The sequence below is a fragment of the Mustela nigripes genome, chromosome 7 (genome assembly GCF_022355385.1).
Source record: "Mustela nigripes isolate SB6536 chromosome 7, MUSNIG.SB6536, whole genome shotgun sequence".
In the NCBI taxonomy this organism is placed as follows: Eukaryota; Metazoa; Chordata; class Mammalia; order Carnivora; family Mustelidae; genus Mustela; species Mustela nigripes.
This window is the reverse complement of record NC_081563.1, coordinates 102,365,761-102,392,279: the sequence shown is the minus strand read 5'-3', so window position 1 is coordinate 102,392,279 and position 26,519 is coordinate 102,365,761. Positions and strand designations below refer to the sequence as shown.

The window sequence follows — 26,519 nt, the reverse complement described above, 5'->3', positions numbered from 1 at the left end:
CCACTCCACTCCTGCTCTGCACAATCCCCATGGCCATTTAGCCTCCCGCAGGCCATTGAGAGGGGCAGGAGCAGCCTAGGTTTTATTGATCTTATGATCTGTTGGCCCTAAAGAAAAGAAAATTGAGCTGTGTTTCTGGCCTTCTCTTTCTGCAAGACCACAAAAGTCACTTGGAAAGATGTTCAGAGAAAGAAGGAAGCAGCTGCTCTCCCTGAGAGCCACAGCCTAGGCCAGTGTGTGAGTGTGTGTGAGTGTGCGTACACAAGAACGCATGCTTACATACAAGCGCACACACACACACACACACACACACACACAGCACTGGCCGCCACAGCCCCATGCACCAATGCACTTGAGTAAACCAGTTCCCTGGTGGTCCTTTAAAAGATGAGGTGCTTTCTAAAAGGGGGTGATGGGTTCTGTTTTGGCAGCCCTTACCCCTTCCTTACAGCACTGCTCTTTTGTTGAAATGCACTCGTTTGACACGGGGCGGTTCAGCCAAGCAGACAGCTCCAGTGATCCTCCGGGGCCGTGAAAGCATTTTCTCTCCCTGGGGAGCAGAGCGAAGACAGGTGACGGGGCTTCCACTGCCAGGGCCCCTGGCCTTGTCTCCCCCCATCCCTTGGCAACCTGCCCCTTGCCCCCACCTAGCTGTCCTTCACTGAAGCTGGGGAGCTGAACAGGAATTTAATACGTTCTCTCTGAACACCCCCACCCCATCCCCTCCAGTGTCTGAAAGAGTTTCCCACGCTCTGGGTCTGGGGTCTGCTGTCCCTCCCGCCAAATAACCCATACCTTTCCAACGTGACACTGCCAAGCCCGGGCAAGGGGTCACCTCCCTCTTAGACCTCTTAACTTTGGGGAAGGGAAGTGCTTTAAAAAGCCCAGCTTGGGGGGGTGCTTTTTTAAACCCCCCTTCCCTCTAAGCCAGGCAGGACCCGCTTAGGGCCGTGGAAGCCGAGTGGGGAAAAGACAAGGCACAAGTTAGAAAGACACAGCCTCAAAGTCCTGAACCCAATCTCCGTATTAAATTTGAAACAATAGTAGAAGTCGGATTTCATTAAAAATAAATAAATCAGTCATTCAGAAAAGAAAGGAAATTCTCCCAGGAAAAGTTAGACTCGAACTTGAGACTTGTTGGCTGGGTTTTCCGTCTGCAGCTGATGGTCAGATAACAAAGACAAAAGTCTCTAAAATAAACTCATTATTAGGCTTTCTCCATCAATTCCTTACCACAGTAGCTGTTCACAACCAATTATTTCTTTCCTGGATCGAGATCAGGATTTATTTCAACCAATATACCGATTTCTTCTTTTCCCACTGAGGGAGACTTAAAATAGTCACCTAGAGATCTTTTTTTTCCCCTTGCACAGACTTATTTACATGGCCACCAGCCTCTGGAGGGCCACAAGATACAATCAGATGGCTTGGCCCCAGGCCTACAAATGTATGTGCTTGTACTTTTTATTCCCTTTCTCCTTTCTCTCTAAAATACTTTCAGAATGGCAACTGTGACCAACCAAGAACCAGGGAGTCTTTGTGCCCAAAACATGACCTCACACACAACTCTGGGGACAAGCCTATATGGTGGAGATTCTTACGGGGGTATATTGTCCAGAATATGAACAACAGAGCCCACTGACCTATGCTTGGGATCAAATGTCCTGAGGGCTTGGCCATGATAGACAGCTTCCTGCAAGTTACTGGACCTCTCTATGCCTCAGTTTCCTTGTCTGTAAAATGGGGATGGTAATACTATACATGAGTACCTCTGTCCTACAATACAGCAACAGAAGCGGGGGTTGTGGTGAGGATGAAGTAAGAGCATCCATGTGAAGCCCCTAGCAAGAGGGACAGGTATATGGGAAGCTTCCCCAAACAAGTAGGTGCAGGTTGGTGATGACCATGGATTGAGATGACAGAGGAAACGTGTATAAAATAATGGGGAATCACAAGAACTTGTGTTGGGACAGCTCTGTGTCTTCCTTGCTCTCTTCACCTCAGGAACGTAAATTCTCCACGCCGGTTTCTGTGCTTAAATTTCAAATATAACTTGTGGAGAACAAGCAAGAATGTCTGGGCCAGCACGCTGCGAGTCCCAGAGCACTAACCTCCGTCAGCTGGGTTGCCATAGTTGTTTCTGGGGCATCAGTGAGTCTGAGAGGAGGGGATTATCTTTCTGCAGCAATTGTCAAGGAAGGAAGGGGGAGCGTAATCTTGGCCTTTCGCTGGAGGTTGTTTTCTTGTCCCTGGGTGCTCTGCGCTCCTGAGGAAATCACTTCACCTTAGGGCTCACATTCCTGTCTGGGAAATACTGACCCATGCCTTCCTAGTCACCATAGCTTTCGAGGCTTAGAGGGCCAAGCTAAAAGATTCTAGAAGATTCTCCTGAGCTGAGAAGGTTAAGACTTCTGTTTTCTCTAAGTCATTAGTTGATTAACTGGTAGACTTTTCAGATTAAGTGTAAGGAGTTTGTTTCTAAGAAATGTCTTAACTATCAAGAGAAGGAAGGAAGCTAGTAACACTTCATAGGATCTTATTCTCATTTCCAATTTTGGACAGAATTCCCCCCAATTGGCACCTATTTTGGACTCTCTTTCTCGCTCTCTCTCTCTCTCTCTCTCTCTCTTTTTTTTTTTTTTTTTTTTTGGCACTGAGAAGATCCTGCCAGAAGTTGGACTCGGGTCTTTTGAAAGCATTCTTTTGCTTGTGCTATCTTGATTCATGGTATGGAAAAGTCCAGAAGAAATAAATATGCTGAGACACCTTAGTTATGTGTATGAAGGAAGAGAAAAGATGGTAAGGTCTAGCATCTTTATCGGCTTGGAAATCTGCTGTATTCACTCCCACACCTTCAGCTCATCACATCGATTATTGTTTAAGGCATCTTTATCAACCCATTCTTTGATGCTAACGAACATGTAAACAGAATGAGAGCAACAGGACCTATAAAACTAATCCCCGCCTTCCAAGAAGCCACTGATCATGCTCATTAAGTTTCTTTAATTGGATGCCTATAAAACTTCAGGTTCAGGATTAGAGTTCTTCTTTTGATATCAGTATAAGATTTCCACATTATTAATTGTAGGGAATTAAGGTGGATTCTAAGGTTTGTGTGTTTTTTTGTTTTTGGCGGGTTTTGTTTTGTTTTGTGTTTAATTCAATTGGGGCAGTGGCCAGAAATTAAAGGGGGAAAAAAAAAAACCTCTGAGCTGTTGAGATTTAGTCATCGATATAGTTTTTGGAGTAAATTAGTATTTTGCTACTCCTTGCCTGGCCAGGCAACAAGTCTATTTTGTTTGGATCCGAGCAACGGTTTTGGAAAAAGAAATCGTATTGACGGTAATAGCTTAAAACATGAAATTGTTTTTATTCCCGGCTTGGAGAAATTGTAGGGCACGTCTTGCTTAGGCAATCCCTTTGACTCCAGTCTGAATACAAATGGAATACCAAAACTGTTGGGCATGTTCCCCTTATCTTCTACCCAGAGACTGATTTCATTACCATAATTGCAGGCTTGCCTGGCTTTGGCAGCGTCTCGCCTCCGAGACCCTTAATAGCCTTACAGATGGTTGCTGCCTCTCAGTTGTTCCATCTGTAGGCAGAGGGAGACCGGACTGCGGAGGAGAAAGATTATGTCTCCAAAGGCTCAGTATTGCCCTGTCACCACCCAGCTGCACACTCCTGCAACACTTGTCCTTCCAGAGCTGTGTGGGGGTCCCAGCCACTCTCCAGCAACCAGCCATTCCAACAAATGGCAGTGAATCAAGACCAATGATTCCTTTTTCTCTTTTTTGAAAGATTACTAAAAGTTCCATGATTATTTATAAATACGCAAGGGATGCTTACAAGAGGGGAGAATTGTGGTGGTGGGGAATAAAGCCAGGGATGCCCTACTAGGCATCCCACACCAGAAAAAAGATTCACGTGACTGGCTGCAGCCCGGGGACTTTCTGGGACGGATGGCAGTATCTTGACCTTGCATATGGACTACACAAGGCCACAGCCCAGGCCCAGCATTGGCCCAGCAACTTCCTTGGAAGGGCAAAGCAAGGAGAATTCCAGTCTCCCTGTTCCTAGCCCACAAGGAAGGGGCTATTGGTCTCAGGGATGGGCACAGCCTGGTGCAACTTGGCAGAGCATCCCAGCAACTCTCTCAGATGTCGGCTTAGGGCAAAACTGGAAACGCATCTGCCCAGTACAGCTTGCGCTGATTACTCAGAGCACGTGTTTCTGATTCATTTGCACACAACTCATCCAGGGGGTGTTGCAAGGGCTATGTGATGGCCAAAGGAACCCACTGAGTCTCGTATTATATTTTTTTAAACAAGTTTCTCAGCATTGATTGTCTCTCGGAGCCAAGAAACTGCACTCTTCCAGCCCCGTGACTTCAAAACGAAGCTCTGTAAATCTGAAAGCAAGTTCTAACCTTGGCTTTGGAATTCTCTGTTCTGACCCTGAGGGTCGGTTGAGGAGTGTGCTCATGGGGTCCGGATATGGGATGAGTGAAAGTCACAGCTGTGGACCTTGAGGACCTTGTGCTCACACCTCCACACATTGGTGGCACCAGCCCCCGTCAGCCCCTGTGGCCTTCATGGCCCTTGCTTGCATGAGGGGATGGTATTTCTGTGGCTTTTTGAGAGGCCGTATGGCAGTTGTTAAGAACATGGGCTCTGGAGCTAGGCATCCACATCTGCCACTTACCAGCTGTGTGACCTTAGGCAGATTGTTCACTTCTCTGTGAAAAGCTAACCTGTTGCTGCCCAGCTACCAAAACTTAACAGCTTGAAGCCATGACCATTGGATTGCTCATGGTTGTGGAGGTTAGGAATTTGAACAGGGCTCCACCAGTAGAGCTGGTCTCTGGTCCACATGGTATTAGCTTTGGTAACCCAGCTAGGCTAAAGCATCCAAGGTGGTCCCAGCTCACATGACTCGGGCCCTGGAGCAGGCCACTTGCCTGAGGTACCTCAGTTCTCCACCAGGTGGCCTCTCTGTTCACCTGGTCTCTATGTTTAAGGCTTCCTTACCCCTAGTGGTGGGAACATTCCCATAGAATGAGAATGGAAGCTGTAAGACCTCATAAGCCTTGTCATGGTGTCACTCCTACCATATTCTATTGCACAAAGTAAGTCACAAGACCGGGCCAGAATGAAAGAGAGAGGAAATCCCTTCTTAATGGGAGAGGTAGCACACACCTGCAAGGATGGGATGAATTACTGGGGCCATCTTTGCAGAGAGTCAACCATAGGGGCCAATTAACAGTACCAACTTTATACATATAATACATATAATAAATTAATATATGTAGACCATTTACAACAGTGCCTAGTACAGACTTAGTGCTCAATAAGTGTTTGGTTTTATTATAATTACTCTTGTGTTACTTCAGGGACACATATAGTACATGTTTACTGCTTGAATTGAAGACTTCCCAGCTACATAATCATTGGTAAATCAGGAACCCCAGTATCCTTCCAGCCTGAGGCCCATGTACATCAGTCCTATTTGGTCATGGGGCCCATTGTGCCATCTCTGGGCTTTTTCCATCCTGTATCACCATGTAGTCTCAGCATTCCTCCATGAGAGACGCATCCATCATTTTTCTCTGCTCTCCTATTTCTTCCGAGGGTACCTAGTTTGGAGGATATAGACTCCTCATTGACTCTGGCCTGTTCTGAATTCTTCAGGTCACCATAGAGGTGGTGGACGGTCCTGACTCTGAAGCAGATAAGGATCAGCATCCAGAGAATAAGCCCAGCTGGTCAGTCCCATCCCCCGACTGGAGGGCCTGGTGGCAGAGGTCCTTGTCCTTGACGAGGGCCAACAGCGGGGACCAAGACTATAAGTACGAGAGTACCTCAGATGACAGCAACTTCCTCAACCCCCCCAGGGGGTGGGACCGTCCAGCCCCAGGCCACCGGACTTTTGAAACCAAAGAGCAGCCAGAATATGGTGAGTTTACCACCCAGTGATATAAAATTGGTGGGGAGAATAAATGAGGATGTTGAGATCTAATGGACATGGAGCCAAGCAAAACCCAGTTTACAGTACGTGGTTTTGGGTCTTCTATGAGGCATACCTCATAAAGACTTTGTTCCACAGAAGCCCCAAGAAGGCACCAGCAGCCACATTTTTCTGGAAAGACTATAATTTTTAAATCATATCAATTATCCTAGGAGAGAATTTTTTTTTTTTAGTTAGGGATATTTGAGGTTCTGCCTCACACACCCCCCCTGAAGCTTTAGTTTTATTTCTAAAAATGAGGAAATCACCAAATCTACTTCCTGATGTATTTTAGTGTAAAAATTCATACTGAAAATCAATTTAGTCCAAAGATAGGTGTCCAGCTCCTTCTTTTGAGCAGGCACCCATGTTACTTTGACATGGGCAGTAGAGCAGCCCTTGGGAACCCACAGGAACGTGTGCTTAATGGAAGGCTGTCAATGGAAGGCTTCAAGACAATAAATTTCAAGATGCCAAGTTGGGATTTCTAGTTTCCCAAGTTTTTAGAGGAGGGGAGGGAAGGTAACAAGCACCTTACAAATCAGTGAGTTAAATAATAAAAACTGTTTTTCAGTTGGGATGGGAGACAGAGTGGGGGAAACTCAACTCCAATCCATCATTCAGGGATCCAGGCTCCTTCCCTCTTAGAGTTCCACCAACTTCCAGGGCCTGAGTTATGCACTGAATGCTCTACATCTGGTTGGCAGCCAAGGAGACAGACAGGTAGAGCCTGGAAAAGGCACACATGCTCTTAACCATCTCGGGCTGGAAATGGTACACACCACATCCACTCAGACTCTGTTGATGGCACCAGTGATATAGCCCCCACCAAGATGCAAAGGAAGCTGGGAAACACATCCTGGTTGTGCAAGAAGGAAGAAACCTGGCAAGGCTTCATGGGAAATCGGGAAGCCTGCCTTGTGTTATAAGAATATTTGAGGTCATATGTATGCCTCCATCATGACAGTGTTCTTGTGGCTTCACCACCAGCAGTCTTAGGAACAATGGTTATATGACGGGAATGACCTGTCTCGCACCATTATACTCTCCCCCTTACCTCCATCTCTCAGTAAAAAGACCAGCTCTGTGCTAGAGAGTCATTTCTGCCACTAATAGACAATACTAAGCAACTTCCAAAACAGGGAGACCTTTTTCTAAAAGCATGTCTTATGGCTGGCACCATGCTAGGCTCCGGGAATCCAAAAATTAGAAAGACACTGGTCTTCCTTAAAGGGGATCTCACTTGTCCATGGACAAGGGAGAAAAGTTGAGTGATAGAGGAAAACACTGCCAGGGTAGAAATACACATCACAGGCTAGGGAAGCAGAAAGGGAACTCCGACACTCCTAGCTAGGAGGCTTGTAAAACCTCCCCTTTTCCAGAAGAAGTAAGAGTTTACCTATTTTCCAAGAGAAAAGAACTAGGGATAATTACCAACATTTATATAGCGCTTCCCAAGCACTAGTCCCTCTTCATGGCATCTCACATATATTAACTTATTTAATCAGCTCTCTGAGGCAGATACCCCATTTTACAGATGGGAAAACTGAAGCCTAGAGAAGCGAAGCAACTTGACCTTGAGGCAAGTCTGATACCTCTCAGGCAGTCTGAGCCCAGAGTCTGTTCTCCTAACCACTTTTTTATCCTGCCTCTCTGGGGAACAAAAATAATCATATCCTTTATGACAGCAGAGTGATTGTGGAAATGCATGCTTAACTGGGAAGACAGAAATGAGAGGAAAGTCCTATGGTGTTAAGCAAGGGAAACGCAGAGGATCCCTGGGTGCCAGGCCAACATGTCACAAGTTTCTGACTTAATTATTTGCCCAGAACACAGGGGACATTGTTTTGAAGACTAGAGCTCAGACCCTCCCCATCAGAATCCCTGACTACATAATTAAGAGCTACCAATCCTGGCCTCAGCCCCTTCCCTTTATACTAATAGTCCTCAAGATGTGAACCCCAAATCAGCCGCATCGACATGGCCCGAGACTGTGATAGGAATGCAAATTTTCAGGCCCCAACCCCAGGCCTATTGAACCAGCCACTCTGGGCTGGATCCCCCAAATCTGTCTTAGAACAAGCCCTCCAGGGGGCTCTGGTGCCCTGAGCCCACTATTCCAGAGTGACGGTCCTCAGTCTTGCTCGTTCCTTATACTCACCTGAGCAATTTTTTAGATCCCAATGCCCAGGCTTCAGTTCAGTTAAATTGGGATCTCTGGCGGGTACAGCCCAAGCATCAGGTTTTAAGAGCTCTGTGAGTATGCTCTTAAGTGGGCGTGAAGCCCAGCTTAAGAGACACTGCTATCCTTCTGCTGAACTAGAATGTCCAGGAGTGAGACCTGGAGCCGGTCTTTCTTTGCTTTTTTGTTTCTTTCTTTTTGCAACCAGCGTCCTCTGATGATTCTCAGGCTCACCAGAGTTTGCAGACCATGACTAGAAACAACTTTTGCATCTAAAGCCCTTACAGAATACACTCTGGTGAATTCATGAACATGAAGAACATCGTCCATTTCTATCTTGAGGATAGAATTCAGTTCTACTGGGACCATGACTGTGGCTGCCTCAGCTACCTTTACCATAACTTTCTAGGCCTAGAATCCCTGTGGAAGTCTTGCATCTGGATCTGACTGCAGCTCAGGGCCATGGAGAAACTCCCATCTTTTATGGTTTGGGACTATCTCTTAGTAACTCCCTCATCATTGGAGTAGATCCCAGGACAGCTACTTTATCAAGAAAATCTTGTCCCTTATAATACCCCTAAAGGAATCCTTCTCAGATTTTAACATGAATGCAAATCACCTGGAGGTCTTTTCTAGTGTAGCTTCTGATCCAGTGGCTGAGGCCGGCACTGCTGGTCTTCGGACCACACTTTGAATAGCACGACTCTGTGTGGCAAATGCTTAGCAGCAGGCCCTGTGAGTGAAGGAATGGCTGCTTCTCTGACGGGTTCACAAGGATCATGTGGTTTCCAGAATTCTCTGTAGCATCAGAAAAGCTGAATACTCTTTTTTGCAATCAATGAGAAACTATTAAACAATTTCTAAGTATTTGTCCCTAGGTCTGGTGCTGTGAAGGATCCAGGGAGAGAAGGCCTGGAAAGGCAGGGTTCCGGCAGCGCAAACTTCCTGGGGTTCCAGACCCACTGCAAGGGTGTGCTGGCTTTTCTCAGGCATGCTAAACCTGCCACAGGAACTGGTCTTTGTGGAGGATGTTGATTTCAGATTTTTAAAGGTAGCATCTTTAGTCAGACTTTAAATGTTGGTGGCCAAAGAGTACTTCAAAAAAAACCAGGTAGGAAAAAAAAATAGACTAGAATGGCATCTTTAGAATATGTTATAAAACACACAACGGAAGCTGGTTAGACCTATTGCTGACTGTGGGAACACAATGGCTCTGCTTTGGACTGTATTTGAGATGCTCCACTTGAAATGCCTTCTGTAGAGATACTTAAGGTATCATCAGGGACAAAGGAAGAGTCCAGAGAAATATTTTTCTGTCAAATAGCGGTATACTATTCCCAGAACTGTTCTGAATAACCTGCAAAATGAAACCAGATAGGCAATTGCTTACGGTAACCTGGGTTTGGGACTCTGTTCCTTACAATTCTCTGACTGGTCAGAGGCCTCTGTTAATAGAGTTCCTACTGATTTTTGTCAAGGCTTTTTCTTTGTAATGTTGAATTATGGCCACATGAGTGGGTGTCTTAAAAAAGAGAGGCCAATGTGGGCCAGAATTAAAGCTGCAGGGGTACCAGGGTATAAAGGAGCATAGGGCAGAAGCAGAGAGACCTCACCTCTCGTCCCAGCTCTGCCAGGTCTGAGCTGCGTGATGTTAGGAAGACCCTTAACCTCTCTGAGCCTCAGTTTCCTTATCCATGAAAAAAGGATGTTTCCACCTACCCACAGGATTATTATCAGAGCTTAATCATTATGTTTAGACAGAGAAGCTGGTTAAAGCAGACCCTCAGTAATTGGTAGCCATTCTCCTCTAAGATTAGCAGTGGAGGCTTGCCCGTGACCCAGTCAAGACCAAATCACCCCAGTTGCCCAGATGCTAACCGACCCACAGGTCTCTAGTGCGCTCAAACTGCTTAATCACTACCTTAAAATTTCAAACGACATGGCTGAAACCCAGCTCTCAGTCCAGTACACTGCATTGTATTCTTCCCTCACTGAGCTCTTTGATGTCACAAGGACTGCTTTTTACTGTCGTTGTTGTCACCTCAGCAATTACCGCTGCTCACATTCATTTTCTGCTCTGAGCCATGTTCCCTGGCAGGTGAGCAAATGAGAACAGAATTGTTTTATTAGAGCAGAAAGGAACACTGCCCTCAAAGTCTTCTGTCCTTCGCACACATTAAACAAATAGAGATTCCCCAAGAGGAGGGTCTTTCCTGGGGCATGCGTATGGAGCCTTCAGGGTGGTGAGCTGACATGCACGCTTAGCCCTTCGTCACTAGCCTAACAGAAATGACCAGCCACGTGGTGACGGAACTGTTTGGTGCCTGATTTGGGGGGACCACATTTTAAGTTTGGAAAATAAAGGGCTTTGGGAGCATTTAAAATAAAAGCCTGAAGAAAGCCACTTATTGGAATAATAAGCCCTTCATTGTTCCAGAGTCCACGAGCCATCTAGAAAGCATATTTTAGGGAGAATTTTATGGTATATTTTTAACAGTTAACTTTTGCTGCTCAAGAAACCACCCCCAAAATGTAGTGGCTTAAAAGAACAAATGGGTTCTCTCTTAAGAATCTGCAATTTTCCTGGACTTTTCTTCAGCTCTGGGCTGGACTGACTGGGGCTGGAGGTCTAGGATGGCTTCCCTCAGCAATGGGGCCGCAGCTGGACAGGTGGCTGGCTAGGGTCTATCTCCAGCTGTCCCTCACCTTCCAGGTAGCCAGCCCCAGCTTTTCCCATAGTATTGGATGAGTTCTCTACAGCAAGAGGGCAAACACTAATGCACAAACACATTTCCAGCCTCTTGTTTGCATCATATTTGCTATTTTTCCATTGGCCATGGCAAGTCACAGGGCCCAGGCTGGGGTCAGCAGAGGACAGTAACCACAGGGTAGATACGAGGAGAGGAATTATAGAAGTCATTTTTCACGTAATCTGACACACTATTAACATTCAGTAATTTAGTTCCAAGAAACCAAGACAAGAAATTACTTTGTGCAAAGATTCCAGTAGAAGCCTCATGGCAGGTTAATGCTGAAATCTCAAAATTCAAGGACATTTCCAAAAACTCTCTCTCCATATTACTGCCACAGGAAGGAAAGGTTGCAAGAGATTTCTAAATGGTTGCAGTCCTATTGCTTCTGCTAAGCCAAACAGGAACACCATTTGGCATCACTGCATTATGTACCCACCATAAAAGTGACAGGAACTCTACCTATGTACTCGGTAAACATATTCTGACTGGCCCATCGCCCCCCTTATGAGTCTAATGACATTACAATCTTTATTTGTGACTTTTTGTTGTTGCTGTTCCCTTCAACAAAGCTAGTCTTGGTGGTATGTGTAGGACGTGGTTGAGTGTGTTCATGTATGTCTGTTACCCATTGCACCTGAATGTTCTTCCTGACGACAGTGTGATGTCACAGTTGTTCCAGGCATCTCTCTGACATTCTTGGGGAGATGACCAAGAGGCACCAGACCACAGAGGTCTTAGAGGGAGCACCCAGTGCTTCTCCCCCTGGAAGTAGCTTGCCTCTCCAGTTCTACCTGTTGATGCCTACTAAGAGATGGGAGAGATGAAGACACTCACACTGGGCAAACAGGCCCAACTCCTTCACATGAGGCAGTCGTTTCAAACATCTGGCTTGGCTGTGTTGCTGGAAAACCATTTCTTAAAAGAAGATCAAAATAGAAAAAGATTCCTTCTGGGGAAAGAGAAGAGATGGACAGGGGCCCTGGGGGCAGTCAAGGTGTGGGCAAACTCTCTGCTCTGGTTTAGGGCTGAGGACACAACCATGAACAACCACTACCCCCCCACCAACTCTGTTTAATGGACTGAGGAGACTCAGCAGCTCTGTGTTTGCCTAAGGAGTGTTCTGAGTGAGCGCCATGTTAACAACAGCCTGGAAGGCTGGCACAGAGCCCACACTGCAGGTAGAAACATGTATGGACTACATTCCTGCTGGGCTTACATAATAAGGATCACCACGACCTGTTACAAACCAAGAGGACCCCTTTCCAACAGAGCACATGCCTCTTGCCCCAAGCTTGGCACTGGCAGAGGCCTCAAGGCTGTAGGAAGATCTGGATAAACCAGGAGAAAATTACTACAGAGTAGAGATGCTGCAGAGACAGTCATGCTGTAGAGATCAAAGACTCGGCACTGGGACCCCAGCTTTCCTTTCTGTTACCCTTACTACGTTGGATAAGTCCTCCCACCCCCAACCACCAGTCACACTAGGACTTAGTTTCTTTACTTTTAAAAAGAGAAACTAGTCTTGATAATATACCGACCTTCCTCACACCCCTCACACTCCCAAGCCCCCCCACCCCCTGCCTCACTTGGTCTGCTTCTCCTTTTTTCCATACCATTTATTGGCTTCTAATGTACTGTATAACTTACTCATTTTTTGTTTAATTATTGCGTGACTCTTCTTACTAAAATATTAGTTCCATCAGGACAAAAATCTTGGAAGTTTTATTTAATGGTATTTCCCATATACCTAGAATTAAGCCTGGCATATAATAGGGGCTATCCAATAAATATTCATTGGATAGATATTAAATGATGACCTTGAAGGGTCATTTCTAGCTTTACCATTATGTAGTGGTTATCTACTGCTGTGTAACAAACCATCCCAAAACTCAGTGACTTAAGATAACACCAGTTTATTATCTCTCATGATTCTTTGGCTCAGGAGATCGGGCCCCACAAAGCAGTTGCTATGCTCCTCATGCATCTATTCAGCTGTCTACTAGAAAGGGCTTGAAGGTTCAACAAGGCTTCACTCACATGTATAATATCTTGCGACCCATAATATACAAGTTTAGCCTCAGCTTCTTTCACAGCGACCGGATTGCCCAGAGTGAATGTTGGAAGCTGCCTGGCTCCTAGGGCGGAAGTCAGCTCAGATTTTAGGGAAGGGGAAATAGACTCTCTTGCTCGCTCCCTCACTCTTGCTCTCTCAATGAATGTATGTATGGGGAGGGAAGGAAGTGATGGTGGTTATCTTTGGAAACTACATAACATAGTATTGCATGATCCCATACTCTACAAATGCATGCATTCTCAGTAGGCACTTACTGGGAACCTTCTAAGGGTCAGGCCCCAGCAACGTGCTGACCACCACGGTACTCAAAACCTCAGACAGAGTCCCTGCTCTCACCAAGCTAATCCCTAAAATGAACTCCGGAGCCGCAAGCCTTTTGACTCCAGCTGGCATCTGGTCCCCTCCAATGGCGAGAACGATGGAATAAGACAACTGGAAGACTGCTTGACAAGGGGGATTTGGGGACTCTTTGGGCAGCGGCTGGTGACCATATCCCTGGCTCCCTTCCAGATTCCACAGATGGCGAGGGCGACTGGAGTCTCTGGTCTGTCTGCAGTGTCACCTGTGGGAACGGCAACCAGAAACGGACCAGGTCTTGTGGCTATGCATGTACCGCGACAGAATCTAGGACATGTGACCGTCCAAACTGCCCAGGTGGGTTTATTTATGCAGGGGAGTGGCTCTAAGTTCAAGCAAGAGTTTTTCATTTATATTTAAACCTTAAAGAAAATCACTTTTTAAAGGACAGCCATTTCCCTAACAAGGATTCTGACCAGACTGAAACAGTAAGAGATGAGTAATGAGCTGAATGGATGCAAAAGGATGGGTTTCCTGAGTCTTCGGCACAATTGCAGTAGTCATGATGTAGAGCTTAGTGCCACAGCATACTTGTGCAATTTCAAGGAGGGACTCTGGTTAACTTGGGCCTTTGATGCGCGATTTGTTTTGCCTTGAAGAGACACATGCTGAGAGGCATTCATAGTCTGATAAGGAAGCCAGGATGAGAGGCTTCAGGATGCTTACGGGAAAACCTCACAGGTAGCTCTGTCAGCGAGAGTTACTGAAGGATCTGTGGGAGGAAACCGAGGACCCTTGGCAGTTGCTTATTACTTTTATTTTTTTTAAAAGATTTATTTATTTACTTGAGAGAGAGAGAGAGAGAGAGAGAGAGAGAGGGAGGGGCAGAGGGAGACAGAGAATCCTAAAGCAGACTCCCTGCTGGGGTCAGTCCTAGGACTCTGAGATGCTGACCGGCACTGAAAATAAGAGTCAATCCCTTAACACCTCGAGCCCCCCAGGGCCACCAGTTAATTATTACTTTAAACTGCATTGCCTACTCTGGGCAAATGCATTAAAATCCAGAGATTCAGAAGCAAAAAATGAAATAAAAAAAAATAAACTGCATTGTCAGGGTTTTGAAAACTAAACTAATTGTAAACTTGGTGAGAGGCCGTATTAGGGGTAAAAAATAATTGTGTCTGGAGCAATTGGGTAGCAAAGTGTGCCCTGTTGTTCTATGGCATACACATTTTTAGAGGGTCAAGAAAATGGAAAAGGAGAAGGAAAAGACAAAGGAGGAGGGGGAAGAAATATGCAACCAAAACCACATGTGACTCACAAGGCCTAAAATATTTATTCTCTGACCCTTTACAAAGCAATTTACCAACTCCTGGCCTGTGGTTTTGCATTTACATGTGTTCCCATTACCAGGTAGAACACCAGCTTAAAATAAGATCTCAGATTCTTCTAACAAACAGCACATTCTGAATGGCCTCATCTGAAAGATAGTTCAGAGACAGAAAGTTTGATCCCCACACGGCCAAACTTCCTTTTTCTTTCTTTTTTTTAATTTAAATTCAGTTAGCCAACGTATAGTACATTATTAGTTTCTGATGTAGTGTTTAGTCATTCATTAGTTGCATATAATACCCAGTGCTCATCACTTCATGTGCCTTCCTTAATGCCCATCACCCAGTTACCCCATCCCCCCAGCACCACCCCTCCAACAGTCCTCAGTTGGCTGAGTAATGTTTCATTATATATATATATATATACCACATCTCCTTTATCCACTCATCTGTTGAAGGACATCTGGGCTCCTTCCACAGTTCGGCTATTGTGGACAGTGCTGCTATGAACATTGGAGTGCAGGTGCCCCTTCTTTTCACTACATCTGTATCTTTGGGGTAAATACCCAGTAGTGCGTTTGCTGGGTCATAAGGTAGCTCTATTTTTAACTCCTTGAGGAAACTCTGTACTGCTTTCCAGAGTGGTTGTACCAGCTTGCATTCCCACCAACCATGTAAGAAGGTTCCCCTTTCTCTACATCCTTGCCAACATTTGTTGTTTCCTGTCTTATTAATTTTAGCCATTCTGACTGGTATAAGGTGGTATCTCATTATGGTTTTGATTTGTGGTTTCCTGATGCCAAGTGATATGGAGCATTTTTTCATGTGTCTGTTGGCCATGTGTATGTCTTCTTTGGAGAAGTGTCTGTTCATGTCTCCCACCCATTTCTTGACTTGGATTATTTGTTGTTTGGGTGTTGAGGTTGATACAGACTTCCTTTTATTTTTTTTTTTACTTTTTTATTTTATTTTATTTTATTTTATTTTATTTTAAGATTGAGAGAGAGAATACAAGTGAGTGGAATGTGGCAGAGGGGGAAAAAGAGAATCTCAAGAAGCTCCACACTCAACACAGAACCTGATTCAGGGGCTCAATCTCACAACCCTCAGATCATGACCTGAGCCAAAATCAGGAGTATGGCGCATAACAGACTGAGCCAACCGGATGCCCCCAGACTTCCTCTTTCTACTCCTACAACTCAGTCGTTAGACCATAAAGCTGATATTTGAAACAAAAAAGAAGTGGAGGTGGGCACCTGGGTGGCTCAGTCAGTTGAGTGACTGCCTTCAGCTCAGATCATGATCCTGGAGTCTCAGAATCGAGTCCTGCGTCGGGCTCCCTGCTCAGTGGGGAATCTGCTTCTCCCTCTGACCCTCTCCCCTTCTTGGGCTCTCTCTCTCAAATAAATAAGTGAAATCTTTAAAAAAAAAAAAAAAAGTGAAAGAGCAGAGGGTTTCTGGGGGTAGAGAGGAAGGATCAGATTAGGCATGCATATGTTAGCAAAGCAGCATATATAGAAAATGGGGCCAAAATTTAACAAATTTGTTAAATTTTGGCTCTATGTCAGCCATGTGGGTGGATTTCAGGAAGTGGAGCAACCATCAAGATGATTTTCCAGATCTTTCTCATGTTAATCGTAATGAAGTTGAGTTGGATGTCTGACGTGATAGGATTTAGGTAGATGGAAATAAACCCATAAATAATAATAATATGAGAGATGAGAAAGAAGACAAGAAAACAATGAAGAAGGAAGAGAAAGACAGTATGAAGAAGAAGAAAAGATGATAATGAAGATGATGGAGAATAGGATATTTTTGAGGACTTAAGTATCAAGCAGATTTCTGAGGCCTTCATGTACCTTATTTCATTTAGTTCCTGCAATAGCCTCATGAAGTGGATGTTTATTATTGTGCCCACTCGACAGCTGTAGAAACAGGCACAGGGTTAACTTGCATGAGTCACACAAACAGCAAGAGGTCAGTCTTAAATCTGAATTCAGGCGGTCTGATTCCAAGATCCATATTCTTAATGATTAAACTGGTCCATTACCGAGGCGCCTGGGTGGCTCAGTGGGTTAAGCCTCTGCCTTCGGCTCAGGTCATGATCCCAGGGGCCTGGGATCGAGTCCCGCATTGGGCTCTCTGCTCAGCAGGGAGCCTGCTTCTCCTCATCTCTCTCTCTTGTCTGTCTCTCTGCCTATTTGTGATCTCTCTCTCTGTCAAATAAATAAATAAAATCTTAAAAAAAAAGTTTAAAACAAAAAACAAAAATCTGGTCCATTGCCACCAGGAGGAAGGATATGGGGTTCAGCCACTCATGGATACAGACAGCATTTAGTGTCTGGGCTTGGGGGCTTGCTGCTGTTTTCTTTTTCTGAACTGATACCAGATCCAAGTCTACCCACTGGCGACCGCCATTCTGAATATTTCTCTGCCACCATTTTGAATGTTGCCTTCTTGTTTTCTCTCACCACCTAGAGCAACGTGCCCAGCAGGCCTGCTCCTGCATTTTCTTCTCTTCTGACCCTGCCCTTCTTCCATCCTTTCTGCCTCTCAGTTCCTGGGCCTCCCAGTCTTTTTCAGGGCTCCTTTGAACATGAAGGACTTTTTTTTTTTTTTTTTTTTTTAAAAAAAAAAAAACAAAACAAAACAGGATCTCTTTCTTTATTTGTTTTGTTGATTCTCGGCATTACTGGAAAGAGTCATGGAGCAGGCAGTGTCCCTGGCCTGGCAGTGATTACACTGTAAAAGTCTGTCCCCTAGGTCAACCCTATAAATAAGTTCAAGGAGCTTCATGTAAAGCCAGAGAGCGCCTCTTAAAGAAATCAAGTCATGCCTCCCAGGCCACTAAGGCTCTCCACCAACATAGACTACCATGTTCCATGTTCCAGCCTCCTCAGATGTCTCAGCTAACACAGCATGCCTGTTTGTAAGGGAAGGCTGGATGGGAGTGGTAGTTTGGGGAAGGAAAGGGGAACTGGGAAGTATGAGACAAACTGGATTCAGCCCCTCCAAGCCAGTAATGACAAGCCCGGCTTACTCTCTTTGAAGCATCATGGGCTGTGCTGGACATCCTAGAAGGTGAGATATATCTGCTCTTTATATCGGGACTACTATATCCTCAAAGTAATCCTGGGAAAATTATCAGCTAACACTTACCACTTACTTCTGTAAGTTCTTTCTTTACACATGATTCCTTGAGTGCATTTAACTCTATGAGGCAGGGTGCTTATATCTCCCCATTTTACAGATGTGAAAGCTGAGGCACTTGAAGGTTTAAGTGGCTTGATCAGGGTTACAGGCTAGTAACGATCTGAACTCTGTCAGTCATTCCTTAAAACTGGTATGGACCACTAGACAAAATATTAACCCCTGCTTCTAATCCAGTTTGTCGCCCAGACACCGCCAGACAGGTAGACTTGCAGATGGACATGTGTCCCTTACTGCCTCAAACCCCATTCTGGGCCTAGTGAATGAGTTCCTTAAGACCCATTCAGGCACATTTGGATCTGATTTCATGCTGCAAATGGTATCTGGGGTTTTAATATATTTTATGCTCTACTACCTGCTTTTTACTCTTTCCTCTGCTGGCAAGTTCCTGCCCATGAGTAGTCATGAATACAAAAAAGGCTTTGTTCAGGTGTATTTGTTTCTTGATTTGCTCGGGAGGTGGGGGGTAACTTTTTCCATATAACTAGGGAAAAATGAGCTCCTGTCTGTGTTTAGGAATTGAAGACACCTTCAGGACAGCCGCCACCGAAGTGAGTCTGCTGGCGGGAAGCGAGGAGTTTAATGCCACCAAACTGTTTGAAGTCGGTAAGGAGACCTTTGTCCCCATTTTTTATCCAAATATTGATTTAATATTTTGGAAATTCCTTTTGCTTTTGCAGTGCCATCCCGTCCTAGGATCCATTTAAGTGTTTCATTTTCCTCTTAGGGGTCCAGTACTCCCAGCGAATTTCTCGCTCACCAAATATACTCTAAGCAAGAGAGAGCCGTCCCAGGCCTCCTGCGGCAGGCTGGGCCGGACAGAGCGCCCTCTGTGTCTGCCTTGCTTGCCGCCCAGCTTCCACAATAAGTGGGACAGGAGTGGGACAGCTCTCCCCTCAGTATGGATTCAGTCTCCAGGGGGGCCTCACGCCCCTTCTGACAGCCTTCATAGAGTGTCCCCAAAAAGTGAGGAAATGCTGGTCTTGGTTCTGTAGCAAAAGGAAGGAAGGAGAGAAAAGGAGCTTTCTCCGTATTATGCCTGCCTCCCTCTACCACATGTATTTTTTCGTAAACCTTTGGCATACTCTGCTACTCATCTGCTCAAAAGCGCTAGGCCAAACACAGTCTGCATGAACCAAGCCAAATGACAAGTGACAGCTAGGTGCAAGGCGAAAACTTCCTTTTTAAAAATAGCTTCATGTGCTTCGGGATGCAATTCTGTATTGCAGAGAGGTGAGACTCCTAATGCCACATTACCGCGTGCCACCCGAAACTTTGTCGACCTCGGCCAAACAGGAGGCAGTTTGAAATTCTCTGTGACCCAGGGCTTCCACTTCAGTCCTTCACACACACAAACTACCTTTAGCAGGAGCCTTCTGCAAACACAATGCTTTTACTACCCCCCCCCCCCCCACCACCACCACACACACCCCTGAAAGAAATTAGAGACTAAATGCAGGAAATTTACACTAAGTGGTAGAGCAACAAAAGTTGTCTCTTGAGGGCAGAGAGCTTCTCGGGTCTCTTCCTATTGTATACCCTACAGACAGGCAGCTGCTTGCTTTTTTGCGGAGGATAGGTCCAGTTGGACAAAGCCACACCTGAGGTGGGACTAAAGACACACAGAGATGAGTAGGGATGGGTGTCAGTCAGGTTCTGGGCAGGAACAAACACGACACACTGGAATCAGGTAATTGAGGAGCATTCAATGAGGGTCTGATGAGCAGGGTAGATTGGACACCAAGAAGGGGTTGGACAGAACAATGGGGGGCCCTAACCGCCCCTTGGCCTGAAGGGACAAGGGTAGCTGTGTGCAGAGGGCTACTACCCACCACCATTCTGGGTTCGCAGAAGGGTGTAGCCAACCTGCAACGGTGAAGGAGGAACCACAGGGACAAATACATTGTCTCACTCTCCTCTCTCGCCCTGGTCTCTGACCAGGTCCGCGCTTTGGCTCAACCCAAAGAGCAGTCAGGGATCTAGGGGTCCACCGATAGAGTCCACAAGGACAACCTTCCAGGGGGAGGGAAAACATGGAATGGGAAGAGAGAAGACCAAACAGAAGATGCCTCACTGAGGTGGGATACAGCTTGATCTATCTGCACAAGGTCATTTGCCAAACCTGGTAGCACCTCAGTTAGCCGATCTGTCAATGGTAGGAGGTCACAGGGCCCCCTTATGGAGTTACTGTAGAATTAAATGAGTTCATATTGGCAGAGCATTTAGAACATGACCATCACACTGAACACCTACCAAGTTTGACAGATAAAAATAAGTCAGTGTTTGTTCTGTGGGTACATGAATTATGATAACCAAGCCATTTTCTAGGGCCTCACTGAATATTGCTTCTGAACACCCTGTCCAATGAAGGAGGCCTGCCCTGGCTTTGCAGACACACATTTCCCAGGAGGGAGCCTGCATTCTCTCACTGCTGTTCAGTCGGGGGCTCACAGGGCTGGAATCTTAGAGCTCAGGCCCAAAGTGAGCCTTGGCACATCCCCTCTGGCAGGACCCTGGGCCTGCAGGCTCCCTGCATTCCTCCAGCTTAATCTTCACTCTGCCTTAAGAGATGGGCATCCTTTTCATCCCCAGTTTGGAGTGAAGGATACTGAGGCACAGGGAGGGAGACTATACCTGCACAAGGGCGTGTGCTAGTAGACGGTAGAGCTAGATTTTGATCGCAGACAACTGAACACAAGATCCCACGCTCTTCCTCTTAGGCCAGGCCTTTCTGAGTGCTTGAGAGATGCCCCCTCTCTCTCTTCTTCATTCTACTGAGAGAAGCCTGTGCCCTCCTCCAACCTGCCCCCAACCCCGCCCCTATCCTGGCCACTTGATTCCTTCTTATGGCACCACCAGCCTCCCAGGAATCTGGGTCGGAGCAGGGAGTCACTCCTAATGTCTCTCCTTTCCCTCAAGCCCACTCAGGCCCAGCGGCCCTACTCTCTGAGCTCGCTTGATCCCTCCTGTTTGGTCCTTTCCCACTCAGACTCTGGCAACAGATAGCAGCACTGAATGTATCTTCTTCCTCAGATCTTCTTCCTCTTCCTTCTTACTCAGCTAGTAGCTGTCACTCCAAAACTTTCAGTAGTTCCCCAGTGCCCTCGGAACAAGCCTAAACTGCACAGAAGAGTCCTGCGATCTGACACCAACAGACTTCCTGCCCTATAGCTTCCGTTCCAGTGACACCAAACGTGTTCCCCAGTCCCAGAAAACCCCAGCAAATTTTGTTGTGTTCAACCTTGGCATACGCAAGTGGCCTGTTCCTGGGGCCAGTCGTTCCCATGGGCAGGGCAGGACCCACACAAACATATCTTGGTTTTCCAAATAAAGCCAGGAATCCACATTAACAAACTAGAACCACCTCAGTCTTAAATGAGTTCAATGATTAATTAATTAATTGACAATGAAGCCGACATATTTTAATACTACAAAGCCCAAATACGACAACTTCCAGGGGCAGGTTCTTGCTGGAAGCCTAGAGGGCAATGGCCTCTGGGCCTTACTGTTAAGTTCCCTAAAAGCAGGGGCCACCTCCCCTTCCTCTTTAAGACATATCATCATATGAATTTGCTTACAATGATTGTCACTCTTTGGTGCCTGTGGTTAAGAGATGAGGCCACCAGCTCTAGCTTAATCCAGTCAGTGAGTGGCACAAATAAAACCAGGGACTACCAGTTCTCCTTTGAGGCACTTTCCACCTTGTTACCTGAAACTTAAAGAGGAGATTCAAAATTGCCCCCTGAATTAGTGTTCATTTTGTTATAGGTGTTAGCAGAGTTATCCCACAACCTCCCTTTCTTCCTCAGATGCCTCCTAAAATTCAGGGACAATCATATCATATATTTTCAAGAAATAAGACAGACGGAGCAATTGTAATGGTTAAATCTAGGTGATGGCAGACAGGGAGTCACTGCTGGAATTTCATCTCTCTACTTTTCTGTGTCTGAAATTTTTCATGGTATACATGGGGAGGAGGTTGCCTTGCAAATAAATTTCCCAAGGCCAAGAGGGGTGAGCATGACCAAAGTGAGGGCTGGTGGTTCCAGGGGACCGCAGGGATTCCCCCTGGGAGGGGAGGGGTTGAGGTCAGTGAATCTGCCACCCCTGTTGCATATGGTGAGAGGGATTCTCTGGTCTTTCTCAGACACTGACAGCTGCGAGCGTTGGATGGGCTGCAAAAGTGAGTTCTTAAAGAAGTACATGCACAAGGTCATCAACGACCTGCCCAGCTGCCCCTGCTCCTACCCCACCGAGGTGGCCTACAGCACGGCGGACATCTTCGACCGCATCAAGCGCAAGGACTTCCGCTGGAAGGACGCCAGTGGGCCCAAGGAGAAGCTGGAGATCTACAAGCCCACGGCCCGGTACTGCATTCGCTCCATGCTGTCCCTGGAGAGCACCACGCTGGCCGCCCAGCACTGTTGCTATGGCGACAACATGCAGCTCATCACCAGGGGCAAAGGCGCGGGGACCCCCAACCTCATCAGCACCGAGTTCTCAGCCGAGCTCCACTACAAGGTGGACGTCCTCCCCTGGATTATCTGCAAGGGCGACTGGAGCAGGTACAACGAGGCCAGGCCTCCCAACAACGGACAGAAGTGCACTGAGAGCCCCTCAGACGAAGATTACATCAAGCAGTTCCAAGAGGCCAGGGAGTACTAAGGAGATGTCCCCTCCGGTATTTGTGACACAAACGCAGTGCGCGGATCTGCCGCCGGGGCAGGGTGGGGCCGGACTTATCCACATCCGTAGATATTTGTATACACTACGAGGGTATGTTTCATAAATCACCCTAGGGGTGCGCACCTGCCCCGGGTGACGGCTGTCTGAAGCCACCTTGCCATTCGAAATGCCCACAGAGCTCCTTGGAATTCCTCCGAGGGGTGATGTTGGCAGGAGGATGGGGACAAAGGAGCCAGAAGAAGAACCTGGAAGCCATCGTGGGTGGGATTCAGTGCACACCCAGATCCTGCGTTTCCTGGAGGAGCAAAGAGGGAAAGACGGGGTTGTAAACGTTATAAGCAGTTTTTATATATAACTTATTTAATATGAATGTGACTTAAGCATAACCTTTTCGCTGGAGTTGTGAAACTGTTTAATCACTTCTGTGAGAGTTCAGACAGGGGCTCAAGGAGGTGGAAGAGAAGGGGATTTGGGAGTAATTTTTTCTTTTAAACTTAATAACTCAACGGAAGTGTCTGAAAAACAAGAAAATCCCACCTTAAACCAAATGTTCTTTAGTCCTGAGGCACCCTGCTGGAGTCTTGACTTCCAGAATATCCTTGCCTAAGATTGGATAGAAGGAGGAGGGCACATGGGGATTTTAGGGGCAAATCTGAGGACTGGTTTTAAATAGGCTTTAAACTAAAAGGCCAATGTTAGCATAATGCTCTAATTCTACTAAAAGGCTACAGAGTGGCAGAAGTGCTGCTCATGCCTTAGTGGGAGGTTCAGAAGGTGGGGGAAGGTCAGACATAAATATAGGTAATAGCACTTTTGCAGAAGGAAAAACAAAAGCAAAATAGATGGGAAAAGAACATGGACCTCATTTCATCTATTTTATTCTAATACTGTCGTAACAATTTTTTTTCTCCACCAGTATATTACCAGTAAATACATATAAAAAGAGTAGGGGGAATCAAATCTATAAAATTTCTAATTTTTTATGTTTTAAGAAAGGGGAAAAAAACTACGTTATTTTTGTAAAGTATTTATTGAGTCATTGAGTCTTGTGCATCAAGCAATTGTAATATGACCTGGTTATGTAGTGTGGAACTTAGAACAAACAAAGAGTTTGTTCTTATGCAATCTTTACTTGCAAAACTCCAGGAAAAGAGAATATATCATAAAATCATAATAAAATGAGTTACCCTCAATAAATGTGTTACCTGAAAATATTTATGATGCAAATACTGTAAAGAACAAGCCCAGGGCGTCGAGGCAGGAGAGAGGGAGGTTCAGACCAGGTGGGAATAAAAGGCTCATTGATTGACTTGATGGTGGGTGGTATAACTCACGACACCTTTGGCACCAAGAATGTCAGGCCAGTCCTCAGGAGGCTGAACTCACTGACACACAGGTAAGTTTTTGCCCACTCAGAGCTAAGAAAGAACTAAGAAAAACAGACTAGAGCAAAGGCATAAGACAGTCCAGAGGAGGGATGTCTGGGTGGTTCAGTTGGTTAAGCATCCAACTCAATTTTGGCGCAGATCGTGATCTCAGGGTCATGAGATCGAGCCCCATGTCAGGCTCCGTGCTGGGCTTGAAGCCTGCCTAAGGTTCTCTTTCTCCCCCTTTCTCTGCCCCTCCGCTACCTTCCCCCCATCTATGCCTTTCAAAAAATAAAATAAAATAAAATAAAGAAAAAGAAGAAGAAAGGACGGTCCAGATTTTTGCTTCCAGACAAAATTGTGCAATGATAGAAGTAAGCAGAACTATTCATCATGCAGATTATTCTTTTTCCAGATAAGAAAACCAAAACCCAGGGGAAAAAATGTATCACACTGGACCTATCTTTCATTTCCTAGCCTAATGCTCTTTCTACTATATCAAATTGTTGAAGTCCTGGTGGTGTCTTGGGTATTCTTGATCCCACTCTTAAGTTCCCCTAATAAAATCTGTTCTTTTGGAAAAGTTCTTATCAATCATTTACACTTTAGAATGAATTACCCCTGTATTTCCCTTCTCAGAATATCTATATTTAAGACATTTCCAATTAGGACATGAGAAGCCTTATCAACATCTAAAGGGGTTTTAAGCAAATGAACTGATAGGGAGAGAATGAATACATCTATGTATCAGGGAAGCAGATTTGGTTACTAATAATAAGAAAACTATTTTTGCAAAGATAGTTGGTTGCAACAGATTGCATTGCCTTTGAGGTGGTGAGTCCCTGTTGGGACAGATATTCAAGCAGTGATGAGATGAAGCACATGAGAAGATAAATTGAGTGATGAGAGAGAGGGGGAAAAATGTGCGATAACACCCTCTGATAAATGTTTTTTTAAGGGTAAGTGCAAAGTACTATGGGAAAACAGGCAGGAATCAAGGAAGTACCTATTGGAACTAATGGAAGATTGGTATTTCATAAAGCAGGGAACAGGAGGGGGAAGTGGATGGGTTAGAAAAAAGTAAGAATAAAAACAAGGAACTAAGAATAAGCTTGGGTTTTTCTGAAGGCCAGTATATTTAAAGTGATGAGCAGAGGAATAAGACTGGTAAGTTTTGGAGTTATATCTAAGGTATCTTTATTAAGGATTTATCAAGGAACAGAGCTCTTTCCTGCTAAAGTGAGAATGACTGATATAAGCAATATTTTCAACAGGCTCTTTGCCTTTTTCGTCTCAAACCTTGCTGACCTAGTAATATGAAAGTTGGAAGATGAGGTGGATTGGGGGCAGGGGAGAGCCCCTGGGCTCTTTGCCTACTGAATACATCCCTAGTCTCCCATACCTGACCAGGTTAGTGCCACACCTCTGGAAATTTGCTGAACTATGGTTTGCCTCTATCAGGATAAGTTAGCTTTCAGTCCTGAAGCCAGTGAGTGGTGCTCAGAAAACCAGAACCCCTCTGTTTGGGTATCTGATAAGACAATGCAATCTCATCTTATTTTCAGCACAGGGTCTCAAGCCAGGCCCAGGGTAACCCCAAGGAATTCCCTTCTTGCAAATAGATCACATGCTCAAGGGCCAATTTCGCCTGTAGCAGAATGCAGAGCCTGCACCCTCACCTTTAGCACCTATGACCCCTCAGCAAGTACTCCACAAAAGCCTCTCATCAAATTTTTGCTCTTTCGATTCTCCCTGAAGAAAAGAGCTCCTTTTCTAGTAATGCACTGGGCCTCTTGGGACCCCCGCGTTGAGTGAGCCAATAGGAGAGAACAGAGATGCCCAAGGCCCTCTAGTGGCCGCACATGGGAAAGTTGAGGAAGAGGACTTGGACACACGGAGCTTTCTCTTTGGCCCCAGTACAACCGTCCACCATGATTATAGTCTTCGCAGTGTTTCTCCCTGGGTAGCTCAGCAGCCAGGAGGTTAGAGTTCTCCAGCCTCACTAACATCAGGGATCAATGAATAGTACTATCCTTGCCACTCTTTCCTGAGCTCACACTTTGTGACTCGGTGCTCTTCCCTTCACCATGGGAGGCAGGCAGAGTACATCACATTCATTTTACAGATGAGGAAAAAGAAGCCCAACAAGGTTAACGAACTTGCCCAAACTCATAATGCTCCATAAATGGCAGAGCTGGTTGAAGCCAGTCCTTTCTAACCACCAAGCCAACATTCGTAACCTTCCTCTTTGTTCTACGCCTTTCTCCCAAGTCTTCCCGACACTCACAGGATCAGTTTGGTTTTTGTTTGTTTGTTTTTCTCTAACTCACCCAGATTGTTCAGATCTGCCAAATGTCCCTACATCAACCCTTACAGTGTCTCATATTGGGCGCAGAGGGCCTGGCTTTATTTCCACATATTCTGCACAGCTCTGTCATTCTGTAAGCGGACGTGGAGATATGACAGTATACAAATCCGTGTCTTCCTGTTGGAGGGCAGACAGCTGAAAAATAAATAAGTATTGAGATAATGATTTAAGTGATATAAAGAGAAACAAATTATTTGATCACACACGTATGTTGCATTATTTGTTGCAATACTTAGTTGCTGTAA

The 26,519-nt window shown here is 45.7% G+C and overlaps 1 protein-coding gene across 3 annotated transcripts in view; it reads left to right on the top strand.

Moving 5' to 3' along the window:
* Positions 1-22,621, top strand: part of ISM1 (isthmin 1) — a 73,488-nt gene extending 50,867 nt beyond the window's left edge. For all 3 annotated transcript variants that reach the window (XM_059406528.1, XM_059406525.1, XM_059406526.1), the window contains exons 3-6: positions 5,691-5,955; positions 13,526-13,669; positions 18,370-18,459; positions 22,001-22,621. In XM_059406528.1, coding sequence (XP_059262511.1) covers positions 5,691-5,955; positions 13,526-13,669; positions 18,370-18,459; positions 22,001-22,518 — 1,017 coding nt within the window. In that variant the 3' untranslated portion in view covers positions 22,519-22,621. The remainder of the gene's footprint in view (positions 1-5,690; positions 5,956-13,525; positions 13,670-18,369; positions 18,460-22,000) is intronic.
* Positions 22,622-26,519: the final 3,898 nt, after the last annotated feature.